This window comes from Gadus macrocephalus, chromosome 6, assembly GCF_031168955.1.
Source record: "Gadus macrocephalus chromosome 6, ASM3116895v1".
Taxonomy (NCBI): Eukaryota; Metazoa; Chordata; class Actinopteri; order Gadiformes; family Gadidae; genus Gadus; species Gadus macrocephalus.
Window position 1 is genome coordinate 21,818,980 of NC_082387.1, and position 15,198 is coordinate 21,834,177.

The 15,198-nt window shown below is 51.2% G+C and overlaps 1 protein-coding gene across 7 annotated transcripts in view; it reads left to right on the forward strand.

The window, feature by feature from the left end:
- Positions 1 to 12,663, forward strand: part of ep400 (E1A binding protein p400) — a 37,968-nt gene extending 25,305 nt beyond the window's left edge. For 6 of the 7 annotated variants that reach the window (XM_060055005.1, XM_060055007.1, XM_060055009.1 and 3 more), the window contains 19 exons: positions 61 to 105; positions 249 to 402; positions 797 to 1,029; positions 1,491 to 1,664; positions 1,752 to 1,799; positions 1,917 to 2,053; positions 2,296 to 2,352; positions 2,456 to 2,534; positions 3,131 to 3,310; positions 3,400 to 3,442; positions 4,263 to 4,363; positions 5,042 to 5,231; positions 5,635 to 5,750; positions 6,374 to 6,568; positions 7,554 to 7,728; positions 8,083 to 8,261; positions 8,700 to 8,837; positions 11,495 to 11,572; positions 11,680 to 12,663. In XM_060055005.1, coding sequence (XP_059910988.1) covers positions 61 to 105; positions 249 to 402; positions 797 to 1,029; positions 1,491 to 1,664; positions 1,752 to 1,799; positions 1,917 to 2,053; positions 2,296 to 2,352; positions 2,456 to 2,534; positions 3,131 to 3,310; positions 3,400 to 3,442; positions 4,263 to 4,363; positions 5,042 to 5,231; positions 5,635 to 5,750; positions 6,374 to 6,568; positions 7,554 to 7,728; positions 8,083 to 8,261; positions 8,700 to 8,837; positions 11,495 to 11,572; positions 11,680 to 11,976 — 2,619 coding nt within the window. In that variant the 3' untranslated portion in view covers positions 11,977 to 12,663. The remainder of the gene's footprint in view (positions 1 to 60; positions 106 to 248; positions 403 to 796; positions 1,030 to 1,490; positions 1,665 to 1,751; positions 1,800 to 1,916; positions 2,054 to 2,295; positions 2,353 to 2,455; positions 2,535 to 3,130; positions 3,311 to 3,399; positions 3,443 to 4,262; positions 4,364 to 5,041; positions 5,232 to 5,634; positions 5,751 to 6,373; positions 6,569 to 7,553; positions 7,729 to 8,082; positions 8,262 to 8,699; positions 8,838 to 11,494; positions 11,573 to 11,679) is intronic. The other variant, XM_060055006.1, reaches the window with a different exon arrangement.
- Positions 12,664 to 15,198: the final 2,535 nt, after the last annotated feature.

A 15,198-nucleotide genomic window follows, 5' to 3' on the forward strand; every position in this document is an offset into this window, starting at 1 on the left:
AGTGTCCCTCAAACAGATTTTTGACGTGTTCTTTGTATTCTTCTTTCTACCCGTCAACAGGAGTATGTGTATGACGCAGAAGACGGCCATACTGAAATCATGCCGGTGATCACCTTTTCCACTCGTCTCGTCTACCTATGTTCTCCTATTATATATTCTCACCCCTCACAGTGATGTATTTCATCTCCTTCCTCCTCATCTGAGCCCGCCTTAACCCCTTCTCTTACCCGTCCTCCACCCCCCGCCAGCTGTGGACCCCGCCCACTCCGCCGCAGGACGACAACGACATCTACATCGACTCAGTCATGTGCCTGATGTACGACGCGGCACCCATGCCCGAGGCCAAGCTGCCGCCCGTCTACGTACGCAAGGAACACAAGAGGCTCAAGATGGACCCTTCAGGTGACCCGGGGCCTTCCTTCTCTTTCTTCTGAGTGACGCATCCCACCACCCCGAGCTTGTTCACCCCATCTGGTTATAGGACGTCTTTCCTTTACGATATGAAGGCAGTGTATCTGGGATTTTACCGCTTGAGTCTGAAGTAAGCTCGGCCGATTTGCTATTAACACGCGCTTTATCGAAGGCCACTGTTGTTAACGAGCAGTTGGCGGCCTCCTTGCTCAAGGATACCGATAGATATGGCTGCAGACCTTGTGGAATCTAACCTGGAACCTATTGGTTGGGATCCGGAACCCCCTGGTCACGGCCCTGCCCCCATCAACCCTTTTCTTTGTGTTGGTCCGTTACTGGACTACATGTGATGTTCATCCACCCCGTTGGCTCTTGTGTCCTTCAGCGGCCCGCAAGAAGAAGAAGGGGCACGGCGAGACGGTGATCCCGCCGCGCTCACTCTTTGAGAAGGCCAGCATGCTGAAGGTGCGGCGCGAGGGGAAGGACCAGAAGAAGAACTTCTCCCTGAAGCAGCAGGCGCCCTTCGCCAAGCCGCTGCCCTCCCTGGTGAAGCCGGCCATGGAGACGGGCCAGGACAACCCAGAGTGGCTCATCAGCGAGGACTGGGCCCTGCTGCAGGTGTGTGACAAGGAGGGGGACATGGGGGGGGGGGGGTTGGTTTGAAGAATTGACTGGGAGTTTATAGAAAGTTTTCTATCCAAAAACCTGGTGCTTGGTTTGGTATATCACATTTATGTTAGCCGTCGTTTGGTAGACGCTTTTTTCTAAAGCAACTATTAGGTGAGGCTGATCACATGACTCCTCCAAGTCCAACCCTCTGCTGAAGCCTGGACTCAAAAAGCAGATCCCTAGCGCTTTGTTGGCAACTGCATTGATCTAAAAACGTACGGAATCGTAGTATTTTTTTGCTAGTATTGTAGTACCTGCTCGACTATCTAGTACTAGCTAGTATTGAGCTCTCTGCTACATATTGAGAGAGGTTCTATGAAGGGCCTGATTGAAGGCCCATTGGACTGTCGCATGACTGTGTTCAGTAAAGGCAGCTGGTTAATGAACTGTGTGTCCCTCCCGCTGTGCAGGCCGTGAAGCAGCTACTGGAGCTGCCCCTGAACCTGACCATAGTGTCCCCCGCGCACACGCCCAACTGGGACCTGGTCAGCGACGTGGTCAACTCCTGCAGCCGCATCTACCGCTCGCCCAAGCAGTGCCGCAACCGCTACGAAAACGTCATCATCCCGCGAGAGGAGGGCAAGGTAAGCACAGGGAGAGGATGAGAACACAGCAGGATGTTAAAGGCCCTCCGGCAGCGATGTTAAGCACACCCTCTCTCCCCTTCACAGCTGATGTACGAGGCCAACCCCAAGAAGAAGACAAAAAGCATATACAAGGTACCGTAACTGCCCTTCTAATTGAGCGGTGTAAACTAATACTATTGTTGGGATATTTATATGACTTGGTGTGTGTGTGTGTGTGTGTGTGTGTGTGTGTGTGTGTGTGTCCATCAGTCCAAGAACAGCCGTCCTCTGCGGACCTGCCAGATCTACACCCAGGACGACAACGCCACGCAGATCCAGCTCTACAACAGCCGCTTTGAGCTCATGAAGATCATCGCCAGCAAGAGGAGCCCGCCTATCAAGCCACTGTAAGCACCGCAGGTCACATGGTACACAGGGGGCCCGCCCTGCCTGTGGTTTGGTGAGGGTGTGTGGGAATATAAAGTAAAAAACTATTGGATGACTTATTGGATGAAAACATAATTCATCAAATTTAACTTAAATGAAAGTGACATTTAAAAACAATTTTTTTTAAAACCATTTGGAGCAAATAATCAAGTATAAATGGAAGTACTTTGGATATTCATCGACATCCATCCACCTTCTCCAGGCTCGGCATGAACCCCTTCCAGAAGAATCCCAAGCACGCGTCGGTGCTGGCGGAGAGGTAAGGCTGGACTCCCCTTCTCTCTCTCTCTCATGCCAACGTCAACAAACGCCCCCCAGGCTAAACACGGCCCTCCCCGTCTGTTTGTCTTTGTGCTCCCCAGCGGAATCAGCTACGACAAGCCCCTCCCCCCCATCCAGGTGGCGTCCCAGCGCGCCGAGCGGATAGCCAAGGAGAAGAAGGTGCGTCTCTGAGCCTGGTGACGGCTCGCCAGCGGGGGCGTCCTGTCGTAGTCTGCAGAGCCCCTGAACACAGTCATAGTCTCCAAAGGCTTCACAGGCCAACTGTCTATGACGCTCCCTAACCCTTATCCCACCAAAGGGGAAGCGCGATAAAACCGACATCCAAGGGAAGAAACACTGAGAAGGGGAGATACTCCCTCCAGGGATGTAGGGAGGGCAATAGGTGCTGAATGGGCAGCATAAACTGAGCCTGAAGGTTAGAAGTGTGAAGAGAAGTTATGTTTGTGGTGGGTTGAGATGGTGAATAGGACCAATCACAATGTTCTTTTGCAATTGTTAATCCTCCTGTGTGTGTGTGTGTGTGTGTGTGTGTGTGTGTGTGTGTGTGTGTGTGTGTGTGTGTGTGTGTGTGTGTGTGTGTGTGTGTGTGTGTGTGTGTGTGTGTGTGTGTGTGTGTGTGTGTGTGTGTGTGTGTGAGTCGCTGTGTGTGAGTCGGTGTGTATGTGTGTGTGACCATGTGTGAATGTGACCATGTATGTGTGTTTATGCGTGTGTGTGACCATGTATGTGTGTAACGTGTGTGTGTGTGCTCCCAGGCGCTGGCAGAGCAGCAGAGGGCTCAACAGTTGGCCCAGCAGCAGCAGGTGGGTGCGGGCGTGACGCCCGCGGTCCCGGGCCAGGCCCAGGCCGCCGTCCCGGGACAGACGGGCACGGCCGGGGTGTCCCAGGCCGCCGCCGTGGCCGCCGCCGCCGCCGTGCCCAGCGCCGCCGTCCTGGTGAGTAGCCGGGAGAGGGTCACCGGAGCTGGGCTTACTGGGGGCTCTTTGGTCATAGGAGGGTTTTGACCGGTGTGTTCCTCCTGCAGGCCGGAGCCGTCAAGAACGGTACGGTGGGAACCATCCAGGCCGGTGGGTTCCTTCTCTCGCCCATCAACACACGCACGCACTGACCCACACGTCAACATGTATACACTCTCTTACACACACACACACACACACACACACACACACACACACACACACACACACACACACACACACACACACACACACACACACACACACACACACACACACACACACACACACACACACACACACACACACACACGCACGCACGCACGCACGCACGCACGCACGCACGCACGCACGCACGCACGCACTGACCCACACGTCAACATGTATACACTCTCTTACACACACACACACACACACACACACACGCACTGACCCACACGTCAACATGTATACACTCTTACACACACACACACACACAAACGCACTGACCCACACGTCAACATGTATACACTCTCTTACACGCACGCACGCACGCACTGACCCACACATCAACATGTATACACTCTCTTACACACACACGCACTGACCCACACATCAACATGTATACACTCTCTTACACACACACGCACTGACCCACACATCAACATGTATACACTCTCTCACACACACACACACACACACACACACACACACAGACCCACACGTCAACGTGTATTCACACGCACTGTCCACACAACAACGTGTATTCACTCGCTCACACGCACTGACCCACACGGCAACGTGTATTCCCTTTCTCATACACACACACGCACTGAACAACAGATCAATGTGCGTGTGCACTCTCACGCTAACACAAACTTTTCACACATTCATAGACCCGCGAAAGCACATTGCCGGTTCCCTGTTGTTAATGTGATGTGTGTGCTGCCAGTCACCGTCGGGGGGGTCGTGAACACGGTGGCTGGAGTTCCTCAGAGCCCCTTCCAGGCCAACAAGCGCCTGCCGTCTCCGGTCATCTCAGGAACCCTCTCTGTGAGTCCTGGAGTCCACCCCCCATCACACACACTGAGCCCCTCCAGGAGGATCACAGTCCTGTCTGGGGGTCGTCGTCGTCGTCCCCCATCACACACACTGAGCCCCTCCAGGAGGATCACAGTCCTGTCTGGGGGTCGTCGTCCCCCCCCCCCCCATCACACACACACACTGAGCTCCTCCAGGGGGACCACAGTCCTGTCTGGGGGTCTCCCCCCCCCCATCTCACACACTGAGCTCCTCCAGGGGGATCCCACTGGACCGGCCCAGACGGGATGACACTGTCCCTGTAATACAATTATAATTGAATTCAATATATATAAGATGAAGTGGCTAGTCATTTGTCTTCGTTGTCCCTGCTGATAACCGCCGCACAAAGTATTGAATTGGAATTAATTCGATTTTGAAATCAGTTTTTAGTAAAAAGATCTCAATTTGATCATCTGAGATATGGCAAATAATGGGGTCAAAGATTAAAGGATATGAAAGTAACCATACATATACATTGAGATCCACACACAAACAAGCACAACGGTACTATGTATTTACGTATTACAAATTATCCAAACAAAGTATTTAAAACAAGAGCTACAAGTACCACAAAATAACGTATACTAATAAACCCTCAATCAAATGTTGGATGTACATGTCCTCACTGTGTGTGTGTTCCTCCACCAGCCCGTGGCCGGGGCGGGACCTCAGGTCCACGCCCAGCAGAGGGTCACCGCTGCCCCCGCCGAGGTAGTCGCCATAGCGACGGGCCAGGCCGTGAGGGCAGGCGCCGCGGTGACCGCGTCCTCGGTGGTGACCACCACGCTAAGCTCCGCCCAGTCCCAGACCCGCTCGCTGGTTACCCAGGTTACACCAGGTGGGTAGGGCCCTCTGATTGGCTGGGGAAATGAATGCTATCAATGGCAGGAAGATCGAGTTTTTTATTTATTTTAAATCTAGAAGTTTGTTCTAGACTGGTTCATGGAGAGGGACTGACAACATGAGCTATTAAGCCTTTAATCGTTGCATGTCTTGAAATAGAAGTTCACTAATACTAATATAATTATCACACTCGGGCTTTAATAAGTTGGGATTTGGGACTTATTATAGCCCGAGTGTAATAATTGTATTAGTACTATGTACAGATCTTCTATTTCCTTTCATGCAAAGCTTAAATGCGAAGAAGCTTTCAAGCTTAAAGACTTCTTAAAGACTGCTTGTAATAATTATAACCCAGTATAACCTAAAGAGCATCGTCCCTCCCTCCCTCCCTCCCACAGCCGCCGGCATGCAGCTGCCCCAGAGCAAGCCCCTGACCCAGGCCCACATCCAGATGCTCCGCCAGCAGCACCACCAGGCCCCCCCGCCACAGATCAAGGGCGTGGGCAAGCCCCAGGTAAAAGGAATTCTGGATTTATTGATAACGTTTCATTCACTAATTGTGACCAACGGTAATATTTAAATAAGTTATTAAAGAACATTTATAGGATTTATTTACTTTTTATTTAAGTGTAAAGTGTGAGTATAGTCATTTAGCCAATGAATTGCAGTGAATACAATAGCTCAGTGTTTAGACAGCTCTCAAGGAAACTGGGGCTCGACCCTCGTCAACAGCCCCTGACCCATCTGCCTCCTGACCCCGTCTGTCCCCTGACCCCGTCTGTCCCCTGACCCCGTCTGTCCCCTGACCCCCATCTGACCCCTGACCCCGTCTGTCCCCTGACCCCGTCTGTCCCCTGACCCCGTCCGTCCCCTGACCCCCATCTGACCCCTGACCCCGTCTGTCCCCTGACCCCGTCTGTCCCCTGACCCCGTCCGTCCCCTGACCCCGTCTGTCCCCTGACCCCGTCTGTCCCCTGACCCCGTCCGTCCCCTGACCCCGTCCGTCCCCTGACCCCGTCCGTCCCCTGACCCCCATCTGACCCCTGACCCCGTCTCCAGCCCCAGACCTCCCCCCCGCCTGTCCCCCTCCCCCCGGCCTTAACCCCAGCTCTGACCCGGTCTCCTCTCTGTCCCCAGGAGCTCAACATGAAGCTGCACAAGCAGAAGCTGCAGCTGAGCCAGCAGGGGGCGACGGTGGGCGTGGCGGGCCCTCAGGCCGGGGCCCAGGTGCAGCCCAGCCAGGCCGGCGCCCAGCTGGGGCCCGGGGCCGCGTCCCGGACCGGGGCCGTGCTGACGGGCACCACGGTGGCAGGCCTGCAGGTGGCCAGGCTGGTACGTGACCCGGAGAGAGTAGAGAGTATCAGAGTAGAGGCTGTGTGGTTCACCAACATTGCTGGTGTTTCTAATAGATCTAGTCCTGGTTCTATAAACGTCCTTACTGTACAGACAGCGCTATATTGTTTCTCTTTCTTCTTACAAATTAACTTATTGAAAGTTGCTTTGGATCAAAGTGTCTGCAGGTGGTCCTACACCACGGAGACAACCTTAATATACCATGTTAGTGCAATGACAGGTTACCTCTTATCACAACTTTTAGACTTCCTCTGACAGTCCAGACATACAGCGGCAGTTAAATTAACCACAATCATTTTAGGTTGTCTACAATGTGTCTAGTAGGATCTACGTTTTTGTTTATTGTGTAGCATTGTATATCATGCCTACACAAGGTCCTATGTAATCACGTTCTGTTGAATTTGAATACATTGATTTACTTTAAGTAATTATGGGACTCCTTAATTTCCTTTGTACTTTAAGCCAGTATGGAGGTGAAATTGGTCTTCATTAGTATTCATAATGGGTCTTTAAAAGTCTTAAATGTGGGGTGGCGTCTCCTTTGCCTCTGCGCTGAGCTCCGTGCGCTGCAGGTTACAGCGCCACCCAGAGGAACAGAGCTTGCCATTGACCCTGGGACCAAGGCCTGCCCAGCGTCTGACCGAGATCTCTGACAGCCACCCTGGGACTCCAAAGCCCAGTTCTCAGCCTTGCTGTACTGTCCATCAGATGATTGAATGGATGTCTAGATATTCCCCCGTGTAGCCCCTCCTCCGGGACCGATCTCTCTTCTCCAAAACACCAGAAACCCTGCAGTAACCCTGGATTGAGCGTCTTGCTCAGGGCTGCCTACCAGGCAGACGGCTGACATCAGGGTCCCAGCCCCCCCCCCCCCCCCCCCCCCATCACCAGGGTATCCGCTGAACTGTCCCGTGTTCCCCAAACCATCCGGGGCTAACGCTGTGTTTGTGGGGTCTCTCCCCAGGCGCGGATGCCCACCCAGGGCCAGGTGCAGGTGCAGGTGGGCCAGACGGCCCAGGTGACCCTCACCAAGCCCCCTGTGGTCTCGGTGCCGGCGGTGGTGTCGTCAGGCGGCGTCACCGCGCTGCCCGTCACCGTGGCGGGCCTCAGCGTGGCCATCGGACCGGCCCAGAAAGCAGGCAAGATCAGAGTGGAAATGGTGTTCAAGGGCCTTAACCTGCCTTACCTTCGCGGGTATTTAGACCGCGTTGAGAACGCATACGTGTCTGTTTAAACAATGCAAATATTGTCCGTTAATAATGAAACCATGGCTGGTCAAATACCAAATGGGAAACACTGGATCACAGTGTACTCTCTTCCAACCCCCGAAGAGAGAGTATCCTGCCTATCCTCCAGGTGATCAACTAATCCTGTGTGTGTGTGTGTGTGTGTGTGTGTGTGTGTGTGTGTGTGTGTGTGTGTGTGTGTGTGTGTGTGTGTGTGTGTGTGTGTGTGTGTGTGTGTGTGTGTGTGTGTGTGTGTGTGTGTACCAGGCGGGGCGGTGCTGACCTCGCCCTTCCCCCAGATGCAGCAGGTGCAGCAGCAGCAGCTCCTCCTGAAGAAGCAGCAGCAGCTGCAGCAGGCGGCGGCGGCGGCGGCGCAGCAGAAGGCGGGCCAGCCGCAGCAGGCCCAGGCCACCGCGCAGCAGAAGATGGCCGCCGCGGCGCTGCAGGTACGACCCTCGCCTGGTAGACTGATGTGAACGCAGTACGTGTGGTTACACTGAGGTGTGGACCCCTGGGTCAGGGTTCAGTGTGGACCCCTGGGTCAGGGTTTGGGGTGGAGGTCAGGGTTTAGTGTGGAGGCAGAACGTGTGGCAACACCTTGGTTAGGGTTAGCATGACCTTTCTTTTTGTGATTTTGTGTTTCAAGGCCGTTTACAGTTTATGTGGTTGACGTGACATTGAGGCTTTTTGGTGTTAAATACAGTATAGATATTGCTCATAATAATTATGCATATATACACGTCCCATTTCCTGCCACAATCCCATAATCAACATATTGTATAACATGGCCAATACAGAGATAATTGTTGCATGCCTTAAGTTCCCATAACAACGTGCTGTGTTTGTGTGTCCCTGTGTTTCCGTGTGTGTCCGTGACCGTCCAGCAGGTGACTGTGCAGGCGGCCCAGCCCGGCCAACAGAAGGTGACTTATCCCACACCCCAACCGTCTGGGCTCAAGCCCCAGTACTTCACTACCTCCATCGGCCAGGCCCAGAAGCCCACCGGGGCCCAGCAGATCCAGGTACAGCCCACCTCCAGGGCCTCCCCACAGCCCCAGGGGGCCACTCATTCAGAAATGCAAAGAAAGGCAATATGAGGCATAAAGCAGTAAGACTGTTGAGTCACGTTCCTTTACAGCCCTTCGTCACACTTCTTGTCTCAGAGGGGTTAACTCTCACTAACATTAAAAAAGATACCCCTTAGGGGTGCAACAAAATTGTAATAGAAAATGGTTTTGTAGTCATTTCTCCAACATCTGGATTATACATTTGACCTTATGTCTCCATGTATTTTGGAACGGTACTGAGGCAGGACACATCATTAAACCTTCAGAATAAAGCCTTGTCCCTGACTCAGGGATTGTTGTTGAGACTGAAATAGGTTTGCTCCACAGCGTTGGGGGGCTGGGCTGCAAGTTCCTCTGGTTCAACTTCACAACAATGGAAACAAAACTGAGATGTACCTCAGCATAGAGCTGCTTAGGTGGCTAGCAGCTATCTCCACAGCAGCGCATGCAGTTGGAAAGACACTTAATTTCTTTTTTGTTAGAACGATTTTGGATTTTCTAATGGGATGTAAGATGGTCTCACTCCAGAAAGACACGAAATAGGTCATAGATCATAGGTGTGAGTTCCATCAGTCTAGCTGGGTTTAACGGCTGAGGAGACCTGTAGACCAGTGGAGGCATCTCCATTGAGGAGAGGGAGGAAGATCCTCCTTAACAATGTTGAGAATAAAAAATGTAGCTTGCCCAGAACACTGTAGTGAATTAATACCCTTAAATATGACTACTTTAATGCCTTTGAATATTTAATGTTTGTTTCCCTGGGTAAAGGGACATTAGCACCCCCTATCGCCTATTGACAATTACTTCAGGGAGGAAGGTCCTCCCTCAGCCTCCGTTGACTCCCATTCATTTCCCTGAAAGTACTGGCGGCCGGTGAATAACATGGGTTTCAATGGGAGAGAGGAGGAAAGTCCTCCTCTGAGTGGGTGTGACCTTAAGGCGTCTGATTCGTGCGAAAATCTATTTGTGCTGCGCTATAAACCAACAAGCAGGATCCCTGGCTGGTGAGCAGTGTTGCCAGATTGGGCAAATTTCCCACCCAATTGGGCTACTTTTAACCACGTTAGACTGGGAAAATTATCATTGGGCGGGAAATCTGCCCAATCTGGCAACGCTGTCGATAACAAACCCGCTCTGACTGCATTGCCGCTCAGTCCAAGAGACACAAAGCAGGTGAAATCATCTGAAGGATAACGAGATTCTAACATTTGCGAATAAAGTGTACAATGGAAACATTGGAAACAGGGGACATTGATCATGTTTAATTACGCAAAGCATTCCATTCATTGAGTTACAGTGCTAAGTTAGTGACCAAAGAAAAAGGTAGACCACTTCGCAAAATCGAGATCACCAAAAGTAATGGCAACGTCAGTGTTGTGGGTGCTACATGGTTTGCTAGGTACTCATGGCTTACTGGAAGCATTACTAGCAATCGACTGTATTGCTGGCCCTATTTGCTAATGTATAATGGCAAATCTCCAACGTGAGCTGTTCATGGTTTCACTGATGTGAAAAATCTTGATGGGGCAACCAAAAGCCACGACAAGTGTCAAGTTCACGTTGGTGCTGCTATGCGACTTTCCTTGCTAGGCACCATGCCTATAGATCAGGTTTTTTTAAATAATGTTCTCGTTCTTTTACTAGTTTGTTACTCTGACCGTTCTGTTTGATATTGTGGAAAGGGTGAATGATTCAGAGCATGATGCATTTTAAATGGCATCACTTTTGGTCTGAGTCTTTTCTTAAAACAATTGTAACTGAAAATAAACATAGCTAAATTGCAACCAATAACTTTATTCATTGAGGGCAAAAATAGGCCCAGATTTTTTTATTTACTTTTACAAATCAAGAGTAGGCCTGATTTGACTAATGGGCTTTGCGTCCTTTCCTTCTGCCCTTGTAGTCCATTTCAAAGACATGCTGCCCACCAGCTTTCAAATAACAGTGATGCCACTGGTGGCTTTGTATCAATTTTATTCGCATAACTATCCCTCCCTACTATTTTGTAGTTCACCAAAACACCCTGAAACAACTTGAGACTCACATTCTTATGCCACCATACACCAATGCATGTGCAAGCAGGCCAATGGCAACCAAGCGCGCAGTCCTTCCTCCCTCACTTTAAAAACCACCAGCCGCCACTTCTGTAGACAACCTCCTCTTTGTAGAGCCATCGTCTGTTCACTATTCTACAAAAAGGCTGAATTACGGCTTTAAGTACCCTGTTCTAAGATATAGCCGAACTACAACGAAATAATACGTTACAGGTTAAAAGCTTTTAAATCCTGTGTACCCTGCAATTACTACAGCAATAAAACGCAAGTGTAAACTGGTGGCCAGTGGAGCTCCTGTGTGACGTAACGCACAAAGAACGTACACACTTGTGGAAACTATTGCGGACCTTTTATGTTACCCTTGCTGCGCCAAGAAATAAAACGTCGATAATAAAAGCCCTCGTCCACTGGCTGAGATCTGAATCGTGTATTCAATCAGAACTTGGGGTCATTTCTTGCACCCCTTTTTAGATACGTTATGAGCCGAGCCATTTCAACCGTGATCAAAGTGTTCAGGGGCCAGATTGTTGAATGACATCCTGGTGGTGTGTGTTCCAGGTGGCTAAGCTGCCAACGATAGTCCAGCAGCAGTCGGCGGTGCCCGGCATCCAGCAGATCGTCTCCTCTCCCCAGCAGGTGAGTGTCGCGCCGGGCATCGTCCTCAAGGCTGAGCTCCTCGCTCCCCGATACCAGCACTAGGAGACGCCCACCCAATGAGCTGTGTGTGACCCTGCCCCCCCCAGATCCAGACCCAGACGGTGACCATGACGCAGGCCTCGGCCACCGCCCAGGTGCAGTTGATCCCGGCGGTGGCGGCCACGGCCCAGGTGGTCCAGCAGAAGATCCTCCAGCAGCAGCAGGTCGTGACGGTCGCCCCTCAGATCCAGACCCCTTCCCCGCACAGCCCCGCCCACCAGGCCCCCGCCGCCGCCGACCCCCTGGGAGGGCAGCCGGCCCAGGTCCCCGGGGCCAAGGGCCCGGCCCGGCAGGGGGGCGTGCGGGCCAAGGCCCCCGCCAAGCCCAGTGGGGGGGGCAGCTAGAGGCGCTGCGCAGAGAGGAGGAGAAGGGGCGGCTGTGTCTGGAGCAGGCTAGCGTCGCCCCGGGAACAATAGGAAACCTCTTCCTCCTCCGCTGCTGAGAGGCCGCGCCCACGACGCGGCCCGCATCTCATCCTGGTCCCGGGGTCGTCCCCTCATGACTGTGAGACTCTGTGATCAGACTCGGTTCTGATCCTCTGTACCATCGACGTCCGACGTGAGAAAGGAAAAGAGCAGTGCCCACACTGACACGACGGATATCGTTATTTAAACCGTATTTCTCCTGTTGCCCGGACGTCTGGGTAATGCCCCCCTCGGGGACTTACCCATCCGTTAGAATAAGTGTATTCACGCATAGTCCTTTTTATGGTGTCCGTGATTGTTTATAGAAATTGAATGGAAGATTATGCACGTTCCTTCAGTCCATCAGATCGTTTTCTTTATTGTAATAAATAATCTGTAAACATGTTCTTTAGTATTTTGTGTTACATCAGAAATTTCCTTTTTTTTATCGATGTTGGGGGGGCGGGGGGGATGGGAACTTGTAAATAGCAATGGAAGGCATTTGTACTTGTAAAGTAGTGGTGTTTTCATCTGACTTTTTTCAGCCTAATTGTAATAAAGTGTTTTGTTTTATACACAGTTTTAATTGATTTACGTTTCATTTTTCATTAAATCTTTTGTGGTTAACACTTTGCCTCTTGAATACTTAATGCTCAGCGCTACGCCCCAATAGAAGACAGACTGCGGTATATGAATCAAATGTGTTATTAGTGTGTAATGTCCTACATTGTAGATAGAGACTCAAGGCTTTCTGGGACGTTCGGCCAAATTAACGTCTAAGCTTATCAGCCAGTGAGACTTGACTTTAAGCAAAACGGGATTCTGCTTTAATAGACAATCAATTCAGTGTGTACTTGAGTCCAGGAATGACTGCTCAGCGTTATTTGCACTAGGTGCTTGCTGACAACGGCACTACCGCCGGGAGAGTAAATGCATTAAGACACAAAGCTGATGAGAAATGACCTCCAGCCTCTGAGATGCTTGAAATTGCCTCTCCTCAGCCTTTCGCAATTCCAAAACTCAGTGTTTAAGCCAAGGTTGCATGCAAAGTGTAAACGTATATACATTGCAGTTCGTTTTATTAGAATTTTGTTTAATGCAAATCTGCAGTAAATGTTAATTGATTCAGTTACATTTGGCCACGAGGGGGCAGCGTGGTATTTTGGCCATTAAACTGCTATCTCACTGAACCAAACCTTTTCACTGCTATGTTCATTATTCCCTCTCTTCTGGAATCGTTTTATTAGAATCACTTTTATTTGTAAGCTAAAAATAGAAATGAGTAACGTAAAAAACGAGCAGTCTGTCCCCTTAGCCAATTTGTCAGTATTTAATTCATTAGTATTTTAAAAACAGATCTAAAGAAAATGTACATGGAATACCCTTAGTTAATGGGATGCTCACTATTACCTTGCATTGGTTCTAAATCCAAAGCACACCAGGACTGCTCTGATGGAGGTGAGCTTTACTCTTACTTCCACTGAAAGGAAGGAATGACCCCTGCATCTCTCTCTGGTTGGGAATGTTTTGGGAGTTGTGTTCTGATAGGACACACATCTTATAACATCCAGTCGATTAATCATTTTCTGCATAACAATTTGACAGCTTCTTGGCATTTTTGTCATGTAACGTGAATGTGGAAAATGGCAATCATAATTTATAACGTGAATGAAATAGGGTTTCATTTTGAGTATTTCAGTAAATGTACAGGAAGTTTTTATCGCCTGCTGGGCATTGCTGCCGGTCATACCTCCCCCGGTGCCCATGAGTCAACTGCAGGGTCATCAGCCAGAAACCACCATTCACCAACGTTTCGGTTCGGTTTTCGTTCCTTTAATTCTGGAGCGTCTCCTGGTGGCGGAGCAGTCACCCCCTGCAGCTGATAGTTGTTCTCCCCTGCTTCTGTTGTCTGGGGTTAGGTGTTCTTTCCCCAACAACTATCCTTCTTCCTCAGCCAGAGCCAAAAGCTCCCTTTCTCAGCCTCCTCTGCCAGGTCCTTTGTTGCCCTCTTTAGCCTCCCTCCGGTCACTCCTGCATCTCTCAAGAGGCGTGTGGTTGACAGTCCCAGAAACACCTCGGCATCCAACCTCCACCATGAGTAAATGGTAGACTTCCAGCCAGCCTCCCGGCACTCAGCAGCCAGCTCTGAGTACTTTGCCTTCTTACGTTCGAAGGCGGCCCTTCAATCCCTCCCTCCAGTGGTACTGTGAGCTCGATGAGCTGCACTTGCCTTTGTTGACCACACAACTATGTCTGGTCGGAGAGATGTGGTGGTGATCTCTGTGGGGAACCGGAGCTGCCTGTCGAGGTCAACCCTCATGTTCCACCCCTGGTCGGGGGAGAAGGGCCTTGATGTTTCTGTTGGCCTGGTGTTTCTCCTTACCCCTCCTTCTGAGACAAAGCTGGTGTGGTCCTCTGCTGATGGTGGTTCTTTGTTACCCCGTCGACACACCTCCAGCCCTTCGGCTGGCTTTCTCAGGACCTGGTCGTGGCGCCATCTGTAGCGTCCCTGTGAAAGCGCCATCTTGCAGCCTGATAAGATGTGCAGGAGGCTTGCGTTGGGGGCATTGCAGAGTGAGCAGCATGCTTTGTTCCCAAACCACTGGTGAAGGTTCCGAGGACGGGGAAACGTGTCGTAGGTTGAGCGAATGAGGAAGCTGAGTCTTGCTGATGTTCCGGTTAACAACTCCCTCCAAGGTTGTCCAGCTTCCTTGTCGGCCCTGCGACACAGCCTTGATCTTGTTGCAATCTTCCTCCATCCTCGTCACCCCTGCCACCACCATCTCCTTCCTCTCCTTACGGTTGGCCTTGGACCAGAAGCGTGGCGCCTCTCCCCATCCTAGCCCTGCTCTTCCTGCTTGGACTCTGCCCACGATCTCCCGGTGTTGCAGCCGACTGACAGCTTGGTCCACCTCCGTTTGAGCATTCCACTTGCGGCCGGTTGGAGCCTTGGCATTTGCGTTCCTTACCGACTGGTCTGTGGACTCCCTTAGCTCGAGAACAAGTCTGGTCTTCTCCTGCATGTAGCCCAAACGTATGGACTGCAGTGGCAGCTGCAGTGTGTTCTTCCCGAAGAGACCGGTTTCAGATAGGCACCGTGGCAGCCCCAAACACTTTCGGATGAATGAATTGGCTTTTCCATCCATCTTACTCGCGGTAAGA